Source organism: Medicago truncatula, chromosome 4, assembly GCF_003473485.1.
Source record: "Medicago truncatula cultivar Jemalong A17 chromosome 4, MtrunA17r5.0-ANR, whole genome shotgun sequence".
NCBI lineage: Eukaryota > Viridiplantae > Streptophyta > Magnoliopsida > Fabales > Fabaceae > Medicago > Medicago truncatula.
Window position 1 is genome coordinate 26,932,412 of NC_053045.1, and position 24,137 is coordinate 26,956,548.

The following is a 24,137-nucleotide window of genomic DNA, read 5'->3' on the forward strand; positions in this document are numbered from 1 at the left end:
TTTCTCCTACCAATAGTACTACCTTAAACAAAAAAGAATAGCCATATAATAAATATAATACTGATATCAAAGCCAAACAACATTAATTAATTACTATAATAATAAACAATATATGCCAAGAGAAGTACATAACAAGTATGTTGTATCAAAAAACTACATATCAAATATCAATAGAAAGTGTAATGTAATGTAGTTGATAATGAACTTATTTTATTTGGACGGTGGATCCTTTGTTGAAATGTTAATGGAAAGTGCTTACTATGAGGGAAAAATCAACCATCAATATGAAAGTCATATCCTGAGCACAAGAACGATAGATACAATGAAGAGATAAAAAAAGAAACGGTTGAGTTTTAAGGAGCGGGAACAAGAAGGAAAGATCATGTTGAAAGAAAAAGGTAGGAAAAAAAAAAAAAAAACTGCTCCAAACATGCTGAGGAAAGAACGTGTCTATTATTTAATTTTAATTTTAATTTTATTAAACAAAATTTTTTGATTGGTTGTTTGTATAGGATGACGTGTTATGTTTGTTTGCACACAAGAATTTCTCATAGATGAATACAAGAAACATGTATAAGAAGCATTCTTCCTTCATGAAGATCTAGAATGAAGGGCAAAAGAAATCTATGTCGTTTAAAATTTTATTTCACGTTTTGAGTCATGTCTTATATTATTAGGATAGTTTTAGATTGGGTGTTATTTGCTTTTACAACACTTTTAAAACAATTTTATGTCAAAGGATTGAGAATCTTTTGAAACTTAACTACAGATTATGAGATCCTCAGTCTACTTATCCATTAAATTTAGTATTGCTTTTTCAAAATCTTAAATCTTCTTGATTTACTTTGAAAATTTCCTATCAAATCTTTAATAGCAGTAACTATCTCTTCACGAGTAAGTTAAAAAAATACCCATCAATATCTTCAACTTCTGAATCAAATTTTGATGATGTATTTGCCATCAGAGAAATATTTGCTTCCTCTTCTTCAATAGATTTAGCATCCAGACATTTACATGTTGTCATGAGACTCTTTTTAACCTTCTTCTTGAAAGTTTCTTTCTTGTTGCTTTCCTTCTTAGGCTTATCTGTCTGAAGGTCAGGACATTCAACTACAAAGTGACAACGCTTCTCGTAGTTTAAACAAACCTTTAGGTTCATCCTTATTTTCTCTAGAGCTTGAACCCTTCGCTCCGTTGTTTCTTCTGGGAGACCTTTTCTTCTTATATAGGTGTTGAAACCTCTTAGAAAAGAATGCGATTTTATCCTCATCAAAACCTTCCACAGTCTCATTGGCGATGGAACAACATATGATATTTTTGGCTATGTGATGGCGGATCATCATATGACATTTTTGGCTGTGTTTTTACTACTTTTCTTTGCATTTGAAGACAAATAAGTTGAGAGATAGATGATTTGTCAATGGTTTAAGGAACATATTGTATTGTTTTCACTCGAGCCGTTGTAATTCGCTTTTTTCATAGACTATGCAACTTCATAGGTGTTTTGTAGTGAGAAATCATGTAAATCGACAAATCAAGACATCACATGAAGGATCCAGGGTATGCAGATTGAAGTCAGTGGTTCTTAAAAGGTTTTTGAATACAATACAAAGTAAAGAAAATTCATTTCAAGTTCCTAGGATTTTTCAGACGTAAGAACGATCGAAAACGAGAGAAAAATGCAAGAATTTGCACCTCGAGGGCTACCTCAGGTGCCTTTAGCGCCTGGCCATGCGCCATTACTGCATGAGGAAGTGTTGCTACTGCCTCAAGCGCATTAGCGCCATCAGCGCCCGGTTGCGGGCAGAAATTGCATGCAACTTGTTTTCCAAGCTAGATCAGTGCAAAAAGCCCAATTTTCTTCTCTGAAACCCTAGTTCATTATTTTCTACAAAATAGAGGCCCTTGAACACATTATTATTCATTCAAGGCAAGGGTCAAGTATCAGAGTTTCAAGGAAAGATTTCTTCCTTCCCTTGTTTTCTCTAAGTTATGTTTTTCTATTGTTTTGTTATGATGTATGTTGTCATAAGCAACTAGACATCTTGATTATGGTTCCAAGATGAACCCCTTCTTATTTGTTTGATATTATTAATAAACTTTTCATTCAGTTTATGTTTTTATTGTACCCGATTTAAATTAGATCATGCATGTTCATAATGCTTTTTTCAATTGGTTAATTTGAATTGTAATGTTGAAGAATGATCCGTAGGATAAAAGTAGACACTGACAACCCGAAACTATATCAGTTCATTGACTTTTCTAATTACTATTTCTTATATAGGTTAAGAAATTCAAGTATGAAATCTTACCGTTTACTAACTCCTTTCTTTAGACAACATCGTACATAGTCTAGGTTAGTCCGACACATAGTTGTTGTGAGAAACTTCGTGTGAGTTTTATCCGTTGGTTTCATTAAATCATAAGTAGGCACCACACATAGCTGTTTGTTTTACTTGAGATAATCAAACTTTGTATCGATTGCTCAAAAGTTTTACTTCAGATATACTTTGTAATAGGTATTAAAGATTATCACATGAACAAATTTGTTGAATCTTTAGATCTCCGCCCTTCTTAAGACATATATGTGAAAATTAACTTTGAAAAATATAGTCTAGGTTAGTCTGACACATAGTTGTTGTGAGAAACTTCGTGTGAGTTTTATCCGTTGGTTTTATTAAATCATAAGTAGGCACCACACATAGCTGTTTGTTTTACTTGAGATAATCAAACTTTTGTAACAGTTGCTCAAAAGTTTTACTTCAGATATACTTTGTAATAGGTATTCAAGATTATCACATGAACAAATTTGTTGAATCTTTAGATTTCGCCCTTCTTAAGACATATGTGAAAATTAACTTTGGAAAATATGTTTTTGTTTTATCTCATTTAATGTGATATCCTTTCAATGGAGCAGTGCACATGGCATTGTGTTCATAAAGAATTGTTGCATTCATTCATTCTTTTATGTGTTTAATCATAGACCTCAACCAAACACATTCTCGACTTCTCTTATGTAGTGTTAAAATTCCATTATGAGCATCAAACAAATAACCTGCATATCTAATATAACAAAGTAACAAATAATATATCATAACATGAATAATTATCAAGATACATTATCTTCCATCAATTGAACTAAAATATGGTATTTCAGGACCAATTTGTTCTTCATTATTTACTCAAATTATCAAATTATCTTTGTCTACATTTAGTGGCTTTACACCCATTTGAGTCTACAACAAATGTGATTTGTCCATATATAAACTTCATAATTCACAAAAATATTCAACTTGTAATCTCAAATAAATATTTACCCTCCCTTCATATTTGATTTTAATTTTTTTCTTTAAGATATCAACTTTAAAAAATCTCTTCACGAGTTCTCATATTTATTTTCTAATGGAGAAATGCTATCATTTGTATATATCTCATTTTATAAATTATTTATTAAGAATATTATACATCATGTCAATAAAATTTTATTTGATTAAGTAATATCATCAAGAATATGAATTATATGCTTTGATTAAAGTTAAAACCTTCAGAGAATTTTATATAAAAGTAACAAGTTAGTCAAGAAAGATTTCAAATATTAGACCTTTAATGTTGTGATAGCCTTAATCAAGTATGATAATATACTCTAATTCACTTCTGGTGAATGTCTCTCTGAAATTAATAGTAAATTTTTACCAATACTCTTGAATATTAAGCCAAACTGTATATAAATATTTTATCATTCTCATTTTATTTTTGCATCTTCATATGCATGGACTACTGGTCCAAAAATTATTCCCTTTTAAAAGTTAGATTAATTTCGCATCAAATGCATCTTTTCATTTAATCAATCATTGTATTGTATATATAATCCTTAATAGACATAGATTCATGATCCTCGTTGTCATTTTTTACATATAGTGCTATATTTTATGTAAAAACATTGTCAACATTGACTTTATTTTGGTTCCATTAAATTTCATTCATCACATAGTTTATCGAGATCTCTTTATTTACATAAATTTCAGGTACATGATTAGTTATACTGGAACTAAACGATAAATTATGTGAAATTTCTCATTTGGATTTTTCATATGATTTGTTTGTGGAACCGGATAGTCTATCACGCTTCAGGCACAATTGAGATTCATTTACAACATTAGATTGTCAAAATGAGACATCTATTTTGATCGGAGCATTAACAACTGATATTCTGATTATTTAACTTTACAAATGAAATTGTATTTTGAACTTTTGGTTCACATTGAATTATATGAGGATCAAGATGAATTAATAATAATTTATTTCAAATTATTCATTTGAATTTCTGGTTCATATATTCAGCTACTTATTTTCTCCTCCTGATATTGAAAAAATTAATTTATTAATTGATAATCAACCTACTGAGCATTAAATTGATCTCTAATTATTTATTGAAGATATTTTATAATAGATGGAGATTCATATTGAAATATTGACAACACATCCAAAAATAATTATATGGAAAATATTAGGTTTGTAAACCAAAAACCAAAGTGTGAACTAGGGGACGACTTACATGTGGCAACTTGTTGGCTTGATTTGAATCGATGTCTCAAAATGAATGATTTCATATTCCCAAGTAGAAATTTCGAAGATGTGATCACATAAATAGTTATCATACAATTAACATTAAACATCTAATGAATGGATTTTCAAGTCCATTTTTGTGCGAGTATATGCTACTTGAATGTTAAATATCAATTATAATGTATGTTCAATACTTATTAAATGAGGAAAATGAGATTTTAGTGAAATTAATTTATCAAATAATCTTGCAAACTTCTGGTTGTGAGTTGATATTAAACATGCATATGTTTATTTAGTAGATTCACTAGTTAAAGTCATAAAACATCTAATTGATCCACATGACCATTATCTGTGTATTGATTCACAAATATCATCTTATATACATTCTATAAATGTGAGAGACTCATATCCTCGATTATCAATTCGATTGGAAACTAGTAATAAACGAAGGTTTTTAGATTTTAAGAAACTTCTGCCTCTTCAATAATGTACAAAATTTATTATATTGAAGAAACTTCGGGTTCTTTAATACATATCCACACACAAAAAAAAAAAAAAAAAAAAAAAAACTTTTCTTTCTTTTTTTGCATCATAATAGATTAAGGATAACTCATCAGTCTTGCCAACGACAAACTTAATATGATTTGTAAACTTCAAGTTTACAATAATATGTGCTTAAATTAAACTAATATATTTGCAGTCAATCTAGATGAAAATACATGTAACATTTTCACTACACTTATTTATCAAAATTTTGTCTCGTAATATTGAGATATTCAACATATCCTTCATTTATTATTTTATTGTGATATTCATTTAGGAGGATGTCCATGAAACATAATAAATTAATTAAAAGTATTGCAAGGTATTGTAAAACATAGAATAGTATAGAGAAAATAATAAATGAAGAACAAAAGAATATATTATTACTTCTGAAGTGTATCTTAACATATGAGTCAGATTTATAGGACACAAATGAGCAAGTGAAAGATCAAAACAATTAAGGACCATTAAGCATCCATTCACTAATGGAGGTTATAGGAAGGTGAAAGATTAAGGATGAACATCCACCATTACTTGTGCATGTTAATTATAGTCAGTTTTCTATGTAAATTTAAATTAACCAACACTTTTTGAAAGTGAAATAAAAAAAAAAAAAACTTTTTTTCCATGTTATCAGACATTGACAATTATTTTTAGTGAAAAATAAAGTTAAATATTGGGTAATTTATATTTAATTAATAAAAAAATACATAAACGATTTTTTTAAAGAGCCTGCGAGCCAAACCTATTCTGCCTCGCTTTTCTACGGCATTTTTTGCCACCCTTAACATGCAGGAACTAAATTCATTAAGTTTAATAGTAGGGGTGGCAAAAATACTCATGCCCACGGATACCTGTGGGTAAAATCCATCATGGGCACGAGACGGGTGGCTAAATGGATATCCACGCGTATAATAAACGGGTATTTGACTACCCATTAGTTTATAGATACAGACACGAATTTAATGATACCCGTGCCCACGAGTACCCATACTCGATAATAAATTAAGTAAATGACTAAAATCCTTATGTGTGTGTAAAAGTTTGAGGTCTCCAAAAAATTCTAGTTTAGTTTATTGTACGACAACTTTTCTCTTATGTCACAACTTTATCTTGCTCTTCCCTTTTGGTGCACTTAGATTTTCTTCTTCTCAATCTTTTATTTTTTCTTCTTCTTTGAATACATGAATATTTCAATTTGTTTCTAATTTCTATGTAGGAGTTGATTTAATCTTTTTGTTTGAAACTGAGAATTTTTCTTGAAAAAGTTCATTACTTGTCTGTTCGGTAATTTCTTTATGAGTCTTGGTTACTTTTCTTTTATGTCATGTATTTCGTTCCTTCGTAAATTAAAACACACGATGTAAGAAGCATGAATTTTGTATGGATTATGTATGATTTATGAAATTTGAATGGATTATGTATGGATGTTTAAAAGTTAGAGTTTTTTTATAATTAAAAAAAAGTTATTCTTTCTAACAAAAAATAAATAAATTAAAAAGTTTATGGGTACCCACGAATACCCATGGATACCTCAATACCCACGGGTTACCCGTATAGTGGGTACCCACGCGGGTACGGGGCGGGCACGTGTATCGTATTTATCTAACGGGGTGGGGACGGCTATCATACTATCCGTCTCTATGGATATCCATTGACATCCCTCGCGTCTAATATGAATCTATCAAAATTATCCCAATGGTGGACCCTTATTTTTTTTAGTAAAAAATTGAAAATAAATAAAATTTCATATTAATTTACTAAGAAAATTGGTTCATCAGCCGATCATAATTCAATTGATAAGGACGTTGCAATATAGGTTGGGTTTCAAATCTTGAATTCTCCACTTATCACTTTAAGAAATAAATTTCTAGCTACCGAACATGAAAAGAAAAAAAGAAAAAAAAAGAATAATAGTGTTCACGTTTAAGCGATTGCATAGATTAGATATTGTTCACTCTTATTTTATTTTTTACTCTGCTCACACCATTTATATTCCTCTTTGTATGTATATCGTAAATGTTCAAAGTATTTTTTTTTTGTGGTGGTCAGGGTTTGAACCCCAGACCTTACATATATTATGCATTATTTTTATCAACTGAGCTAAACTCACGAGAACAAATGTTCAAAGTATTTTAAACAACTGAAGATATTTCATACTAATTTTACATTGATATGGAGTTGATTAGAAAATAAATATGAAATTTCAAAGGAAAAATAAGATGTAAACGTTTAAGATAATTAATAAATTAATTATACTATTTCGTACAAACTAAAAATAATGTTAACAACCTCAATGCATATAATCACACAGTCACAACTCACTAGCTGCTTGTCTTCTTCTTACTTGTAATTTCCTCACTGTTAAGAAAATCAAGCAACACAGTACTCTTGCACTTGGGACATTTGGGATCAACTTCTGGTACCATAACATACATGAGGCATCGAGTGCAACCAACAAGAAGCATGGTTTTTGTCTCTTCAGCAGCATCACCCGACACACATGATCCCTCCGACGAATGAACACATTCTGTCGATAAAGATTCCGATGATAGCGACGAGGTTGCCGCCCTTGGTGGTGACAATTTCAGCCCCACTGCCACTTCCAACGTTGGACTCCTTGATCTTTTACTCATGTTGGTAAATTTTTAATTTCTAAGATATATGTTCAAAATAACACTACATGTACATATATAGGATAAATAATTGACGGTAAGATATTTAATTTAATTAAATTGAATTAAATGGGTTGTTCACTTACAGTTAGAACTAACTAACACGTTATTAAAATTATTCATAAGTTATAATAAGCAGTGAGATATGCTTGAGATATGTTTAATTAGTTAGGTTAGGAGATTACTAGGTTAGCTGAAAGGATATCTAAGTGTAGCAGTAATAATAGCAATATTAGGTATTTGAGGTGTTGAATTTGAACAAATTTGGTGGTTACATATAAAGAACTTGAATTGAAGGGGTGAAAGTGAGTAGAGAAAATCAATGTAGAGGGAGGTTATTGATTAAATTTATATGTCAAATTTAATTGTGTATAAAAGTGGGGGAGTAAAGAAGTGGAACAATAAAAAATAAATAAGACAGAGATAAAGCAATATGCCTGCATGTTTATTCGACAAGGTCTCACCTCTAAAAAGGTTTAGTATATATAGTCTATAGACCATATATGGTCCTTGTTTGCGCCAAGTTAGGCCTAGTAGGTAGAGGTGTGACGTTTTTGAAAATTGCTCTTTAGCTCCTCTATTTGATCTCAAGCACCTTAATCCTACGAAAATATCCCCAATATCGTTGCTGAAACGGTAGTTAACTGCAGTTGAAATTTATGTAGTTAAGTATCGGTTCCAAAGAGCAAATGAATTTCAAGCAAGAACAGACAAATAGGTATTCAAAGACAACTTAATGCATTTGTACACAACACATGAAAAAGGGTATTCAAAGATGAGACAATGCTTATGATAATAATTAGACAAGACCACTCAATATTCATCCAAGACAACAACAAAAACATACATTAAACATAATTTCATTATAATTCAACAACGTAAAACACAATATAATAGATCACGGATCTGCCACACTACCTTCTACATCTGGTTCCTCCATGCAATCTCTGATTTTTTCATAGGCATAGACCAAATCAAACTTTCCTGAGTTCCATCGAAAAATCTTAACAAGGAAGCGTCCAACTTAATCGACCATTTAGTAGTGTGCTGACTAAATATTGAAAACATGATTCTCATATTGTCGTCGTTACTGAACATCATTTGGATGAACTGGATGCTTCCATCTGAGTCGATTGATGGACGATGATACTCAACAATGTCCACCATCCTTGTGTCTTTGTGGTTGAGTTGACGGTTATTTGGTCTAGCTTATCCTTCAACCCAGACTATGTGACATCAACCTAGACCCTAAACAAATTGGGTTTTCTCTCGTTGTAGTAAACTGCGGCTAACTTGGTGTTCTGATCTACTGGATAAATGTTCATGGTTCATAGTTGTGTTTTAACACAAAATGAACCAAACACTTCAATTTATTGAAGTTTACGTGAATCGTGGACCATACAAATTGTCGGGGTAGCCAGAACCAAACAAAAAATTCCTACAATGGTAGTTATCCACTGCTTCTGGCTACGACAGTTAACTGTTGCTCCAAGAACAACAGTTAACTATCAGTTACAAAGGCAAAATTGCACGGTGTGACAGAAAATTAGTTTTTATGTGTTTTTGTTTTGCCGTTATTTCACATATTCAACCATTCATTCATTCAATCATTTATTCAATTATAAAATCAAAAACAAATTACCGGAAACAAATTCATTCATTAAAAAATTGTTAAGGTAGCAATGACATTAAACCAAATGCATGCAAATAAAAAGAATGCTCTCAGTCACGGTGCTATGGACCACCTCAAAAGCCTTCTCCTTCTTGGGAGCGTGGATGTTAATGGGTACCCATGGGTACAGATAGTATGATACTTGTTTCCGCTCCGTTGGATAAATATAATATCATGGTCGGCCTCGTACCTTCGTGGGTATCTATTGTGCGGGTAGCCGCGTATATTGAAGTATTCATGGGTACCCATGAACTTTTTTTATTTTTTTTATTTTTTTACAAAGAATAACTTTTTTTAATTACCAAAAAACTTCAACTTTTAAACATCCATGCATAATCCCTTCAAAATTTCATCAATCATACATAATCCATAGAAAATTCATGATTCTTGCATAATCCATACAAATTCTTGAAGTAAAATAAAAGCATAAAAACAAACAAATAAACATCAAAATTTCATATGCATTCCAAATTTCAATAACTTCATTTGACTTCCCAATTCCTGAGTACAAAATCAAATCCGTGTTTGTATCCATATAATAAGGGGTAGTCAAATATCCGTAGGCATAGGTGTTTTTGCCACCCTTAAGAGCATCTCAGCCTTAATCCTAAACAAAAGACAATGTAGGTCTCCGTATGTCTGACCATCTAAGTCACTGTGTTGGACACCTTCTTTGAAGTTTGCTGAGCTATCGATCCACCATGTATCTCTAAATTCGATAAAAGACTCAGATTGTTCGTCTACTCATTAACTGTCAGCTCTAAAGATCTCTTTTTGTTGGTGATTATTTTTGTTAGTGGAGGAAGTTGATCAACTCATGACCTCCTTATAAAGTTATAACTACAACCTGTCCATTCCTCAATACCACCAGTTATCACTTTAACAAATAATATCCCATTGTATTTGTATGAATGATTGCAAGTATAATGCTTATGGGAAATTACCCCATATTGTAGATTTTATTCAACAAATATATTATACTCCTATTTGAATATTTATGGTCACAAGGTTATGTGTTTTGTAAAAGTTTAACATATTTCCTTCCTACATAAATTTTGAATCTGCCACTATCTCAATGTCATAATGTGTTCGTCCTACCTAGTAGTACTTACAAAAAGTTAATGCAACTCCCTTTTAGTAAACCTAGTCTTCAAAACAAGACATGGATAGATACACTGGTAACTGAAATTAAACAAAAAATGTAGTTGATAACGAAATGCTTCAATCAATCCATATAAATGCATAACATGTTAATCACCAACCATATACTCTAATGAAAAACAACTATTAACTTTTTTGTTTACTTTTCTTCGTACAAACTTGTTCATACTCTTTAACTGCTCTATTCTATAAATAAAATCTTCATACTTAGAAAGAAAGAAAAAATTGATAGATTATCAACTTCAGATCTTCACATTAAACAATGCATGCCAAAGGTTGCTTTAGATATTAATGTGACACAATGACCCTCACAACAACAAAAAATATTGGAAGTTATAACTGAACACTTAAAACACCTTGCAATTTCCATTTCATTGATGTGGGATTTTTGTATTGAAATGGAGATAATAATAGTAATATTTTCTAATATACAGGGGAAGACAATTTTTTCAACATTTGTCTTCCGATGAACTTAAGCGAATGACTTTACAACTAGAGCGTAAAGATTATCAATTTTTAACATATTTGCTGTCTACGCTTAATAATCCTCTAAAACTTGATGTCACGAAGTCTCTGGTATATGCTTACAGACTTACAGTGCCATTTCTTGTATCATTACTACTTCTACATTGCTGCAATTGTTGCTGGAGATGCCTCACAACCTCATTCAATCTTCGAATATTTTTCTCTTGCACTAAAATAATCTGCAGCAAGCAACATCGATTGAAAAAAAATCAGAAAATTTGCTGCAAAATAGCATAGTCATTGATCGAAGTTCAAACGAGAAAATTTCTATTAGTTTTGGACTTGAAAGCATACAGAGTACAGACCATGACGAATAGAAATTTGTAACATGTATGCAAATGTATAACTTTTCGATAGAACATAATTTAAGGAACTAGTGATTTCCATACAACGTAGATAAGATAAGATACCATAGACTTACGCTCTCATTGTCAGTGAGATATGACTGTCTTTTTGCAAACTTCATAAGTGATTAAAATGTTTCTTCTTCACATTTTAATGTATCAAAAAAGGGATATGTTGTGTACAAAAAATTAAAAAGCAGAATTTAATACTCCAATACATGTGGAGTTCAAGAAAACATATATCTCAGTGTTTCAAGCTATTCAATAATTTCTGCAAAACAATCTTGTAGAAAAATATGTATATAAGAACAGAGGGAGTAGCATATACAACTGACAGAGTTTCCAATTCCATCGAAGAATGACCAAATACTTCTGAAATAGTGACAATCAGAGGTTGTAAAAATAGGAGTGTCTTGTTAAATTATTCAAAAAATTGTTATTGGTGCTCATTGGCTAGACAAGCAGATCTTTACAGAGAGAATAACTACAGAACCCGCACGCACCATACCGGAGACACTAGAAAGGAATAGATTGATATAACTAACTCACTAAGCATTACTGACAACTCTATCATATAAGTGCTTATGCATAAGCTGCTTCCAAACAGTCTCACAAATGTTTATGAAAGTAGATATACTCAAATAAGCAAATCCAAACAGGTCCTAAGTGACAAAAATACAAGCACAATTGCATTGATGCAAACAAGTAACACTACCAAGAATAAGAGCATAAACTCAGGTTGAAAAGATGGGAAAGAATTAAAACCTTTTCTTTTACTATTTCCACCCCCTTTGAAAACCTTTGCTGCTTTTGAGATATAGTGGAAGTTGAATCAACATCAACCATAAGTTGTTGTTTCCACTCAAACTGGGAAGTGATTACAAACATAAGCAGTAAAAATACAAGCAACAAGGGTCGAAGCATCATTTCCAATTACTACAAACACAAACTGCACAACACCTGCATGATCTTCAAATAACACTGAATTATTTAGTTAGTAAGGAAAATAAATAAATAAACACAAATTGAAGAGGAAAAGAAAAAGGGTAGAAATTAAATTAATGTGGTATTTTGACCTAAAAGAGAAAAGCTTACAGATCGGTGAGAACGATAAAAGCATAAAGTCATCATAGGTCTTCAAATCATGCGCTTTGATATATTTTGCAGTTGCGGCTTTCGCAGTAAATTTGAAATTTTTTAAGCTCAAAATGTGAATTCATTTTTTAAAATAATATTTTTTTTAAAAAAAAACAAAAACTTTGATATAAAGTCAAAAACAAACTAGTATAAACATAGCGGCTAGGGGACAAGGTACAATACACTCTCAAGTCTCAACTATAAATATTAGTATTAAAATGCTAGTGGCCAAGGCACAAATGTTATTATTAAAATATATTTGAGATGACTTTCCAACAAGAATTTTGTTTTATTTAGTATAGAAAGTTATACTTGGAAGAGTGACAATTTTTTCTTGGGTTAATAGTGTTTTTCATCTCTATAATATATGTCATTTTCGGTTTTCGTCCCTGTAAAATTTTCGGTTTGATTTGCACCATCGTAAAATTTTTATTTTTCGAAAAACATCCTTAATAGGCCATTCAAAAACCAAAGATTTTTGAAAAAAAATTCTGAAAAATGGCCTATTAGCGGTGTTTTTCAGAAAATAAAAATTTTACGAGGTGCAAATCAAACTGAAAATTTTAAAGGGACGAAAACCAGAAATGACATATATTACAGGGATGAAAAGCACTATTAACCCTTTTTTCTTTTTTGCACTTTTTGATCAATTTTAGATTCTTTCAAAGGTCAAGTTTGTGGTGTATAAAGAACATATTTTTTCGCACAATATACAAGGTTCTTTTTATTCTTGGATCAATAAACTTTATTATTGATTTTTTTTGTACATACTTTATTATTGAATTAAATGAAATACAATGAGATTTAATGATTAAATGGTAAAAAATAAGTTTGTGTATGATACAAGACTAACTTGTTTGTGTATATTAGACAAAACATGTTTCAAAATGCGATTACAATGATTAGTTACAATGATTTACGGGAGTGATATTTTTATCAGGTTGTTGTATTGCATTGTGTACGAGCTACATTGTGACGTGTTGAGGAAAATTGTGACACGATTTTGCATGGGTCTGAGTACTACTCAAGACTTCCTTCTTCAATTTTTTGGACAAGTTTCAAGAGAGAGAATCTCGATAAACTAAAGGAGAGAACTTTAGGTTCTGTTTGGATGATCAAAGAAAGTAAAAGGAAAGATTGTTGAAGGAATGAAAGTGAGTAGAAAGTAAGTGAAAAATGAGATGATTATTTAGTTGTTTGGTTTAAGTGATAGTATGAAGAAAGTGAAAGGAAATATAGTTATATTGTTAGTAAATTGACATAAATATCCCTACATAATAGATATAATATTTTAAGTATTTTTATATAATTTATAAATTTAAATAAGTAACATTATATTATGTTATAAATTAGAATAAAAAATGATAGACCGAAGTGACCGCTGATGACAGTCAGTCATTCACTATTTTTAGTGTCATTTTCATGATATTTTGAGTTCACAAGCAAACTTAAACAACAAAGAAAGCAAGAAAAATAGAAGATTTTGAAGAAAGCAAAATCGTGTCACGATTGTTGAAAACGTGTCACGATTTAGAGCACATGATGAGGTTCATTCGACATTGGTTAAAACGTGTCACGATGGCTATTTCGTGACACGATTTTAGGGACATGTGGCACAAGGAAAGAAATGAAAGGAAAGAAAATAATGTCACAACATGGAAGGTGCAAAAAGAAGAAACAAATGGGCTTGATGTTATCATATGTCATTGTACTAAAAAAAGGAGGAAATGTGTGGCTTCAGCAAAAAAGAAAAAAGAACCGTAACATATGTTTGGATTTTGGAAAATTAGGTTACATAAGACTATATAAGGAGGCTGCACAACATGTTTTATGGATTCACGGCTGGAACAAGCGATCACGTTTTGGAAACAAGGGAGCCGCACGCATTACGAGACAGGAGAAGAAGCAAGGCTTCAAATTCAACGCATGAACAAAAGAAGCAAGACATATCAAGTTTAAGAGAAATTATCAAGCCAACTGTAATTTCTCTTTTATTTATATTTCTTAATTTTTTTATCATGTTTAGCTAATCCTCTAGAGGTTAGGTTTGAGATGATTCTGTGTAATCCTAATTGAACCATGTTGCTGTGAAACTCTATTTATTGTGAATGACAATTTAGTTTTTATTCAATTCAATTGTTCTTAGTGACCCTAGCTTTCGACTTAGACCTAATTGAATTGTTCTAATAAACATGGTTAGTCTAGGAATGGATAATCGTTTGTTAGTGATACTAGGTTAACGTGCTTAAACCTTCAAAGATTATTAGACCACCTAAGGAATTAGGGGCTGTAGTTTGAGAAGAGGGTCCTAACTCAAGGGATTGATTAGGACTATTTTGTTAACTATCGTGGAACTAGAGAATCATTCATAAGAATAGGTGCAGTATACCAATTAGGGGAACATAGATGATTCAAAAGACCTAGTCTCATCTCTCATATATATTTTCCAAAACTATCTTTATTTTCTGTTATTTACCTTTATTGTAATCAAACCAATCAACTGCCTAGTGGCAATTCAAAAGAAAATTTATTCATCCTAAATATTTTTTTTATTGCTAAATTGAGATTAACACAGTCCTCGTGGAAACGATATTTTTACTACTTCGATAGTATTTAGTACACTTGCTAAAATATCTATCAACCGCTGAGGGAAGCATATTAATTGCCAAAATATTATGCAATATAACTATTTCTTGAATCGTTGAACTATATATATGCTTTTGATTTGCAATTTAAAAAAATATTTGCTTAATTGTATTCATTAAAAAATAGAAAACAGCAAGACTATACTAGACTTTGAGCCCCTTCCGTGCCTTTCCATCTAATATAGAGTGGAAACAATTATGAGCATGGACCCCATCCAAAACAATATTTCTTTGCTACGGTAAAATACATCCAAACTATGAAAGCCCGAATTTCAAGAAACTTTCTGTCCTTATATCTTTCCCTTTACTTTCTTCTCTTCCAAACATACCCTTAGAGTTAAGGGTCTTTGGTCAGAGGTTTTTGGGTTGGGAAACACTTCACATAATGGATTAAAAAGCTTCTTTATTATTTTCTCTTAGGATTCATTGTGGGTTTGAGTGACTTGAAAAATGGATATAATTTAGGGTTTGTTCTTTGTGAGTTTGTAAACTAATTTCTTGTATCCTTTTTGTATCACTCTTATCATAGTGGATTGGAGAGCTATATCCTCCATACGTATGTCATTGTTTAGCGGAACTGGTTAACAAATCCTTGGTGTGTTGTTTTTCTCTTCTCTCTTTATATTTTGCTTATGGCTTGTGTTGTACAATTGATTACTAGATTGGATATAGGTAGGTTGTTGTTACTTGAGACTACTTTGATATTGATTACTACTTCTCATTTGCTCCACATATCTAAGTTTATTAGTGTGAGATTTGAGTCTGAACTCACAATAATTCGCTCCCACCGTGGGATAAAGGGGTGAATTGGTTAATGAGCATGAGTTCAAAGTGTGACATTGATAAATTTACAGGAGATAGTGATTTTAGGTTCTGAGAGGTAAAGATGCAGGCGGTTTTATTACAACAAAAGTGTGCACAAGCTTTTAAGGGTACACTACAAGAAAAATGACTATTTGCCAGGGATTTTGACAGGGACAAAAAACCTCTGGCAAATTTGCCAGGAAAAATACCAAGGAAGCCCCTCACAAACAGACATAAAAAAATGTGGGGACATACCATAACACAGGGGTTTGTCCCTCACAAAAGGAAACAACCCCTGGTAAATTGCAAGCGGGAAAATTGAAATTCAAATAGAGGGACAACCCACATGGGAATGGCAGAGTGTGCAGATACTTTTTTAACTCTCTTACTAGTTTGCTTGATTTTTACAATTTTTTTTTAAACAAAAAAAAAAACACACACCACACGTTTTCCTCTATTGAGTTGGTGGACCTTACAAATACACATATCACAACCTTATCTTTTACCACTTGTTATCTCTCCAAAGAATATATCCAACTACCAAGACTCAACCATCATTCCTTCTCCCTTCACAAAACCACCGCCGACCACCACTTTTTCGATGTCATTACTATCGCCGTTTTCACAGATCGAACAAAAATAGGACCATTTGCGACGAGCGCTTTTTCCAGTACTTTTGCCCCTGGCAAATTCTCTCACAAACGTCCCTTTTTCCAGGGATTCTGTCCTTTTCTCAGGGATTTTGCCCCTGGAAAAAGGTAAAAACGTTCGTTGTTGGTCACAATGTCATAAGCAAAGAAGACCGAGATGGTGGACAAAGTCAAGAGGGCCATGATTTTGTGCCTTGGGGATATAGTTTTGAGGGATGTTGCGAAAGAAGTTAGTACGACATCGATGTGGTCAAGGTTAAAGTCGTTGTATATGACCAAATCGTTGGCCCATTGACAATTTTTTAAACAACAACTTTATTCTTTGGGATGGTAGAGTCCAAATCAATCAGAAAGCAACTGAAGGAGTTTAATAAAATCATTGATGATTTGGAAAACATTGAGGATGAAGCAATGCTCTACTCTTGTTTTGTGCTTTACCTAGATCTTTTGAGTTCTTCAAGGATACCATGATATATGGCAAGGAAGGCATTGTCAACTTAGAGGAAGTCTAAGCAGTGTTGAGAACTAAGGAGTTAACCAAGTCCAATGATTTAAGATTTGATGATAGTGGTGAAGGCTTAAGTGTCTCAAGAGGTGGTGGCAAAGGAAAACGGGGAAACTCAAAGGGTAGTGACATGTCGAAGTATAGGTGCTTAAAGGGTCACAAGACCAGTCACTTTAAGAGGGATCGTGTCTTGGGTCAGAGTAGAATGATAACTCCTTATAAATTACAATTGCCTTAGAGAATTATGAGGATGCAGAAGGCCCTAACAGTCAAAAATTATAGTTTCCGAATGTTGAGACTATGTCAAAAGTCATCAAAAAGCTGTCATGGAAGGCCCTTGGTTAAGATATCAGCTTTTGGTATCGTGAAAGTGTTAAAACAACATAAACACTTAAGTTTTGATGATAAGAAAGCATATGAGAATAATAAGGATACTCATGAAAATATAAGTAGATGAAGTTCTGCCTATGGACCAAGTCCACACTCTGGACCTTGAAATGAAGTTTTGTGTCATATATAAAAAAAATGCTTTATGGAAGTCAACACTTTATAGTTCAAGCCTCTGAACTGAGATCCTCTTTACCAAGCGTCTGACTTAAGATCACTGATGAATGCAACGACTCTTTGGTGAGAAAGGAAAATTTGTTCCAACTTATGCAACCGAGTAAATTTATTTAAGTGCATCAATTTTGCGACAATGGTACACTAGTAACTTTTAACATCGAAGGTTGCATTATTGAGAACTATAATGATAACAAAGTTATATTAAAGAGTTGATAATGTCTATATGCTTGATTTAGATGATTCGTCATTAAGTGGTGACAAGTGCCTTGTTGCCAAGAGTGAAGGTTCTTGGTTATGACATATATGTCTCGGTCACATTCACTTTGACTTACAAAATACAGTTATGTCCATGGATCTAGTATCCACTTTACCTAAAATAAAGTTTTTAAAGAAGACAAATTATGTGATGCTTGTCAAAAGGGGAAGCAAAGTAGAGTCTCTTTGACCGATTGCATGAATCGTGAACCATAAATGAAGACCACCTTCAAGAGGATCATTCTTAAAGTCAACTGAGTTTATACCAAACCCGCATGACCTTAGGACATTCTCGCAATATATGTAAAATAGTTTTTGACGAAACACCATATTTATAACAATAAGCATCCAAAGATGATTTTTTGTCATTTAAACTATAACTTTTTTTTTTTGGTGGTCGGGATTCGAACCCCGGACCATGCATATATTATGCATTGTCCTTACCAACTGAGCTAAACTCACGGGGACATTTGTAGACTTTTCTTTCGCTTTCTACTAAACTCTTACACATACTCTTAAAAAAGAAAAATACAAACTACAAATAAAGGATATATATAGACAACCAAGACACAAAAAAGAATCAAAGAAAAAACAAGATATAACGTGAAAAAACGTTATCAGTCCAACCAATAACATCTCCAAATGTTACTCCATCTTTTCATTTTCAAAAAAGTCCTACCACTCGTTCATTCCATTTGGAAGTCTCCCAAAAGGAAAGTTTGACAATTCAAAGTTGCGAGTTGCGACCAAGTTAGTGACCATCCAATACGTTTTTATTTGATTTTCGGTGTCCGGTCTTATTCCGTCTTTAATACTTCTTCCGGTCTTTTATTTTTTTTGTCAAGTTTATTTTAGAAATTCTAACAAATATGTTTAAGACACTTGATAAGAACTTTAAATTAGAAATTTTATTTTAGGATTTATGTATTCAACATAAAAAACATCAAAAAACAATTTTTTTTACATAAAAATTATCAATTGTTTCCATTTTATAATCTTTAATAAAAACCTTTTTTTTAAAAGGTACTACTCCTCCTGATCCTTTATATAAAAGACAAATAAATCAATAAAAGTTGATGTATTTGGTCATTAAATGAATAAGATACATCAACTTTTGTTAATTCATAAGTCTTTATAAAAATGACCAAATAAAGTATTTAATTACGTGCTATGCTAACAAGTGTAGTTTTTTTTTTTTTAGCAAATTATTATTACCATCATCTATCCTCTTTTAAAATATTTAAAAAAATTAAGAAATAATGAGAGAGCGAGCGTGGTCCTGTGAGGGAGCGTGGTGGTTCGTCTCTTCACCGGAGACAACCACGTTGGTATTCACCTTCACCGGAAGCAAGGTACCATAGGGGGGAAGGGGGCCAAGCGGGGTGCCACTACAGGGGGGGATTAGGGGTGAATGGTCCGACGTGAGACCGCGAAAGACAAAAGCGCTGGAACAGGTACAGGGACGACGGGACATACAGAGGGATGATCAGCGGCTGCAAGCGACAAGGTTTCGACGGCTTGGGCGGTCTAGGGTTAGGGATAGGGTTGATTATGCAGATAGGTTTGATTCTGGTGCAGACATCGATCATGGCAATCAAGAATTGACAGATGATGGTAGGGTTACAATTCATTACTTACGTCCAGAAAGGCCTAGGGCACGAGATAATTTGCGGTATGAAGATGGTTTTGTGCTGGAATGCAGGCGATCGCCTGCCAGTTTTCATGAGCACGCTGCAAACAATGTGGAAAGGCGCGTTTTTCATCAGCAGCGTCGCAAGTCTGTTCTCCGGGAACCGGTTCAGAATTCAAAGGTGCATCAGCTTGTTGTTTCCTTCTATTTTACGAATATTCCGCACGATATTTCTTATGCTGTTTTGAGACAAGGTTTTGAGGTATGCGGTATCTTGGAGGATGTTTATTTAGCACGCAAAAGAAATGTTAATGGTGGTGCGTTTGGTTTTGTGCGTTATGCTAAGGTGAAAGATGTGGAGAAGCTGTTAAAGGCGGTAAACAATGTGTGGTTTGGTGATTGGAAAGTGGTGGCTAAGGTTGCGACTTTTGATAGGTCTCGTAATTCCAAGGGTGTTGATAAAGGCAGAGAGCATGTTGAACTTGAGGGAGAAAAAAGAAAGGAGGGAAGAGGGAAGGAGGATGAGGGAGTGGTCCGAAAATATGGGGGAAAGGAAGTGGACGAGGGAGGACCATTGGAAAAGAAGAAGGTTGTTAAGGAAACAGATGTTACGAAGATGAGTACGGTGGAGAATTTGCAGGTACACATTCCTAAATACACTTCTGCAGAACAAGACGTTTTATGGGCTAGTAGGTGTTTGGTTGCAACAGTTTTGAACGGGGAAGCGATTCCAGTGTTACAACGACGTATTTTTGATGCGGGTTTCGAAAAACTAGATATTATTCCCTTGGGTGCTGACAAGGTTCTTTTACGAACAGAAGATGATAGTGATGTTAATTTAATTTTGTCTGAAGCACCGGCTTTTTTTGAACATTTTTTCTCTAAACCTGTTAAATGGAAGAAAGATGTTGTGGTCCGTGAACGAGGTGCTTGGGTAAGGATTTATGGGGTTCCATTACAAGCTTGGAATTTGGATTTTTTCAAATTGTGTGTCTATGATTGTGGTCGTTTGTTGAAAGTGGATGAAGCAACGCTGGATAAAATTCATTTTGACTATGCACGGGTTCTTGTTTCTACCCATTCTTTGGATTTAATTAATGCAGATGCCAAGGTTTTGGTGGATGGTACTCCTTTCGATTTTAAAATAGTGGAGGAAGGGGGGTTCTCGTTGGGGGAGGACGCGTGTTTGTCGGATGAGGATGTGTCTACAGAAGAGGATGGTATGGTGGAGGACAGAAATCAAGAGGATTGTTTTGTTAACGACGACGTGGATAATTTGGTGCATAATTTATCGGAGGAGTGGTTGAAGGAGCAGCAAGTCGCTAAGGCTTCTCATGCTTCGCCGAACAAGGAAAATTCTTTGTTTGAGACAGTTCCACTCGAGGCTGATGTGACGAAGGGGCCGTGTGCAGCTGCGGTTTCTTTTACGGAACCAAAACCAAGTGAAGACGTTAGTGAACATCAGGCAGCTCGCAACATCAGTTTATGTGATATCAGCAAGGCTCCGAATTTTAAAAGCCATTCCTTGGGTGGCGTGAATAAGAAGGTGCAGCGCACTTCCTCCTGTCCTCCGGGAAGAGTGCACTCGGTTTCGGCTGGTCCGTGGAGTTTGGAGTGGGCTAAACGTCATAAGGAAGTGGTAAAAATTTCACTACCTCCGGTCACCATCGTAGTAAACGTAGGAAGGGTGCTGGTCAGATTCGCCATTGTGCTGTCAAGTTGAAGCGTATTGCAAGGCTTTCGGAAGAAGATCGAAAGAAAGTTTTACGTGCTTTGCGTAAGACGTCTAGGCGACGTAAGGTGGTTTCGGATTTTTCCAATGATAAGGTAATTTCTAATGATAGCTCTTCTGTTAATGGCTCTCAAATTTCTGTTAATAATGACTAGACAAACTGGTTGACACTTCATGGAGATAAAAAGACTTTGTCTGATGATGTCCGCGGTTTGGGTAAAGCAGTGGGGCTGAATTTTAAGGGGGATATGAACAATCGATTTGATGTATTGGCAGGTGTCGGTAGAAAAAATAAAGAGGGAGTAGGGAAAGGGAAGTAAGGCCGAGGGAGTGAGGAGGGGTTGGTGAGGTGGTGTGAGTGGTGGTGATGAAGATTATCTCTTGGAATGTCAGGGGTTTGGGTGGTTTTGAAAAAAGGAGAGAAGTGAATCAATTGGTGAGGGAGAAAAATCCATTTATTTTGTGTTTACAAGAGTCGAAGTTGTCCGTTGTGAATGATTTGGTGTGTAAAGCTCTGTGGAATGATTCTAGTGTTGATTTTTCGTTTAAACCTTCTATTGGAGCATCGGGGGGTTTGATTACTCTTTGGAATTGTAATGAGGTCGAGGTGTGGTTCTCTTTTACTATGGAGCATGTGTTAGGAATCCAAGGTCAATTTATAAAGTCTGGTACGCAGTTTACCCTTCTAAATGTGTATGCTCCGTGTGATGCTCATCATCAACAACTTCTTTGGCATAATATTTCCTTTCGAATGAGGTCATTGTTGGAGAAAAATGTTTGTGTGTGTGGTGACTTTAATGTGGTTCGATGTCCGGAGGAAAGAAGAAGTGTGAGTAGTGTTGCAATTCAACAAGGCAGTGCTAGTTTCAATGATATGATTTCTAATAACTTTTTTTGTTTATTTACCTCTCCGTGGGCGTCGGTTCACTTGGGACCGGGGGGATGGGAGGTCGATGAGTCGGATTGATTGGTTCTTGTTGTCAGAAAATTGGTGTTTGACGTGGCCTAATTGTCTTCAGATGGCTTCTTCACGAGGTTTGTCTAATTATTGTCCTCTCCAGCTGTGCATTGATGTAGCTAATTGGGGTCCTAAACCGGTGCGTATGCTGAAATGTTGGGAGAACTTTACGGGTTATGACTCTTTTGTTCGTGAAAAATGGAGTTCTTTTCACTTGGAAGGATGGGGTGGGTTTCCCTTAAAGGAAAAATTTAAGTTGATTAAATTGGCTTTAAAGGAGTGGCATCGTAATCATTCACAAAATTTACCTGCAAGAATTTGTTCGTTGAAGGATCAAACTGATGCTTTAGAAGTTAAGGTCGAGTCTGCTGTTTTGTTGGCTGAGGAAGTCGAAAGCTTGCATGGTTTTTCAGATGACATTCTAGTGTTTGTTGGCAATTATCGCGAGTGCAATGGTTATGTGAAGGGGATGCAAACTCGAAATTCTTCCATAGCATGATGTCTAGTCGAAATCGTCGGAATGCTTTACCGTTTATTCTGGTGAATGGTGTGTTGATAAAAGGGGTGGACAATGTTCGAGCAGCGGTGTTTAGCCATTTTTCTAATCATTTTGAAGCTAACCGAGCCATCCGACCTAGTATTGAGGGGTTGTGCTTTCGCTCTTTAAATGTCCGTGAAGGTCTTGATTTAATAAAACCTTTTTCTATGGAGGAAGTCAAATCTGCAGTTTGGGACTGTGATAGTTATAAGAGTCCTGGTCCTGATGGTATTTCGTTTGGTTTTTTAAAACAGTTTTGGGATTTGGTGCAGAATGATGTGATGCGTTTCTTGGTGGAATTTCATCGGAATGGGAAGTTGGCAAATGGAATTAATAGTACGTTTATTGCTCTTATTCCTAAAGTGGATAGCCCTCAATGCCTTAATGAATTTCAGCCTATTTCGCTTGTTGGTAGCATGTAAAAATTTTTGGCCAAGGTTCTTGCCAATCAGCTTAGATCAGTTATTGATTTTGTTGTTTCTGATGCTTAGTCAGCTTTTATCAAAGGTCGTCAGATTCTTGATGTGATTTTGGTGGCGAATGAGGTGGTTGATGATGCCCGTAAACGAAAAAAGTAACTGTTACTTTTTAAGGTAGATTTTGAGAAAGCCTACGATACCATTGATTGGAATTACTTGGAGGAAGTGATGGGGAAAATGGGTTTCCTAACTCTTTGGCGGAAGTGGATTATGGAATGTGTCGGTACAGCGACAACCTCAGTTTTAGTCAATGGGTCTCCGACTAATGAGTTCCATATGGGGAGGGGATTGAGACAAGGGGATCCTCTTTCACCTTTTTTTGTTTCTCTTGGCGGCGGAAGGGTTTAATGTGTTGATGGAAGCCTTCGTAGCACAAAATTTGTTTTTTGGTTACAAGGTGGGTACTCATGATCCGGTGCAAGTTACGCATCTTCAGTTTGCGGACGATACCTTAATTTTATGTGAAAAGTCTTGGGCGAATATTAGATCTGTGCGTGCTATTTTGTTGCTTTTCGAGGAACTATCTGGTCTTAAAGTGAATTTCTCTAAAAGTCAGTTGGTTGGGATTAATGTTAGTGGTTCTTGGTTGTCAGAAGCGGCTTTGATTTTGAATTGTAAGGTTGGTACTATCCCGTTTATTTATCTTGGTTTGCCTATTAGTGGGAACGCAGGTCAGTTGGCTTTTTGGGACCTTGTATTTAACCGTATTCAATCTAGACCGTCGGGTTGGAAATCGAAACACTTGTCTTTGGGT

At 34.0% G+C, this 24,137-nt stretch overlaps 2 protein-coding genes across 5 annotated transcripts; both read right to left on the reverse strand.

Moving 5' to 3' along the window:
* Positions 1-7,433: 7,433 nt before the first annotated feature.
* On the reverse strand, positions 7,434-7,745 carry LOC25492242 (protein GL2-INTERACTING REPRESSOR 2). Its single transcript, XM_013600324.1, has one exon. It carries the CDS (start codon positions 7,743-7,745, stop codon positions 7,434-7,436), a length of 312 nt encoding a protein of 103 aa, XP_013455778.1.
* A 2,961-nt stretch (positions 7,746-10,706) lies between these two features.
* On the reverse strand, positions 10,707-12,807 carry LOC25492244 (uncharacterized). Of its 4 annotated transcripts, none has more exons than XM_024781313.2 (3): positions 12,582-12,807; positions 12,252-12,446; positions 10,707-11,321 (listed from the first exon to the last, which is right to left on the reverse strand). In XM_024781313.2, the coding sequence occupies exons 2-3, from the start codon at positions 12,411-12,413 to the stop codon at positions 11,202-11,204; spliced, it is 282 nt and encodes a 93-aa protein (XP_024637081.1). In that variant the 5' UTR covers positions 12,414-12,446; positions 12,582-12,807; the 3' UTR covers positions 10,707-11,201. The 4 variants fall into 4 exon arrangements, with proteins under 4 accessions (XP_024637081.1, XP_024637080.1, XP_024637082.1 ...); XM_024781312.2 differs by having other exon boundaries at positions 12,252-12,455; XM_024781314.2 differs by having other exon boundaries at positions 12,252-12,467; positions 12,582-12,712.
* Between the last annotated feature and the right edge of the window lie 11,330 nt (positions 12,808-24,137).

Excerpts from the sequence above, each read along its gene's own strand:
- LOC25492242 (XM_013600324.1), bottom strand. The coding sequence starts at position 7,745 with ATGAGTAAAAGATCAAGGAGTCCAACGTTGGAAGTGGCAGTGGGGCTG.
- LOC25492244 (XM_024781313.2), bottom strand. The coding sequence starts at position 12,413 with ATGATGCTTCGACCCTTGTTGCTTGTATTTTTACTGCTTATGTTTGTA. Across the intron at positions 11,322-12,251 it reads TGGAAATAGTAAAAGAAAAG|ATTATTTTAGTGCAAGAGAA; the intron begins GTTTTAATTCTT and ends TGCTTGCTGCAG.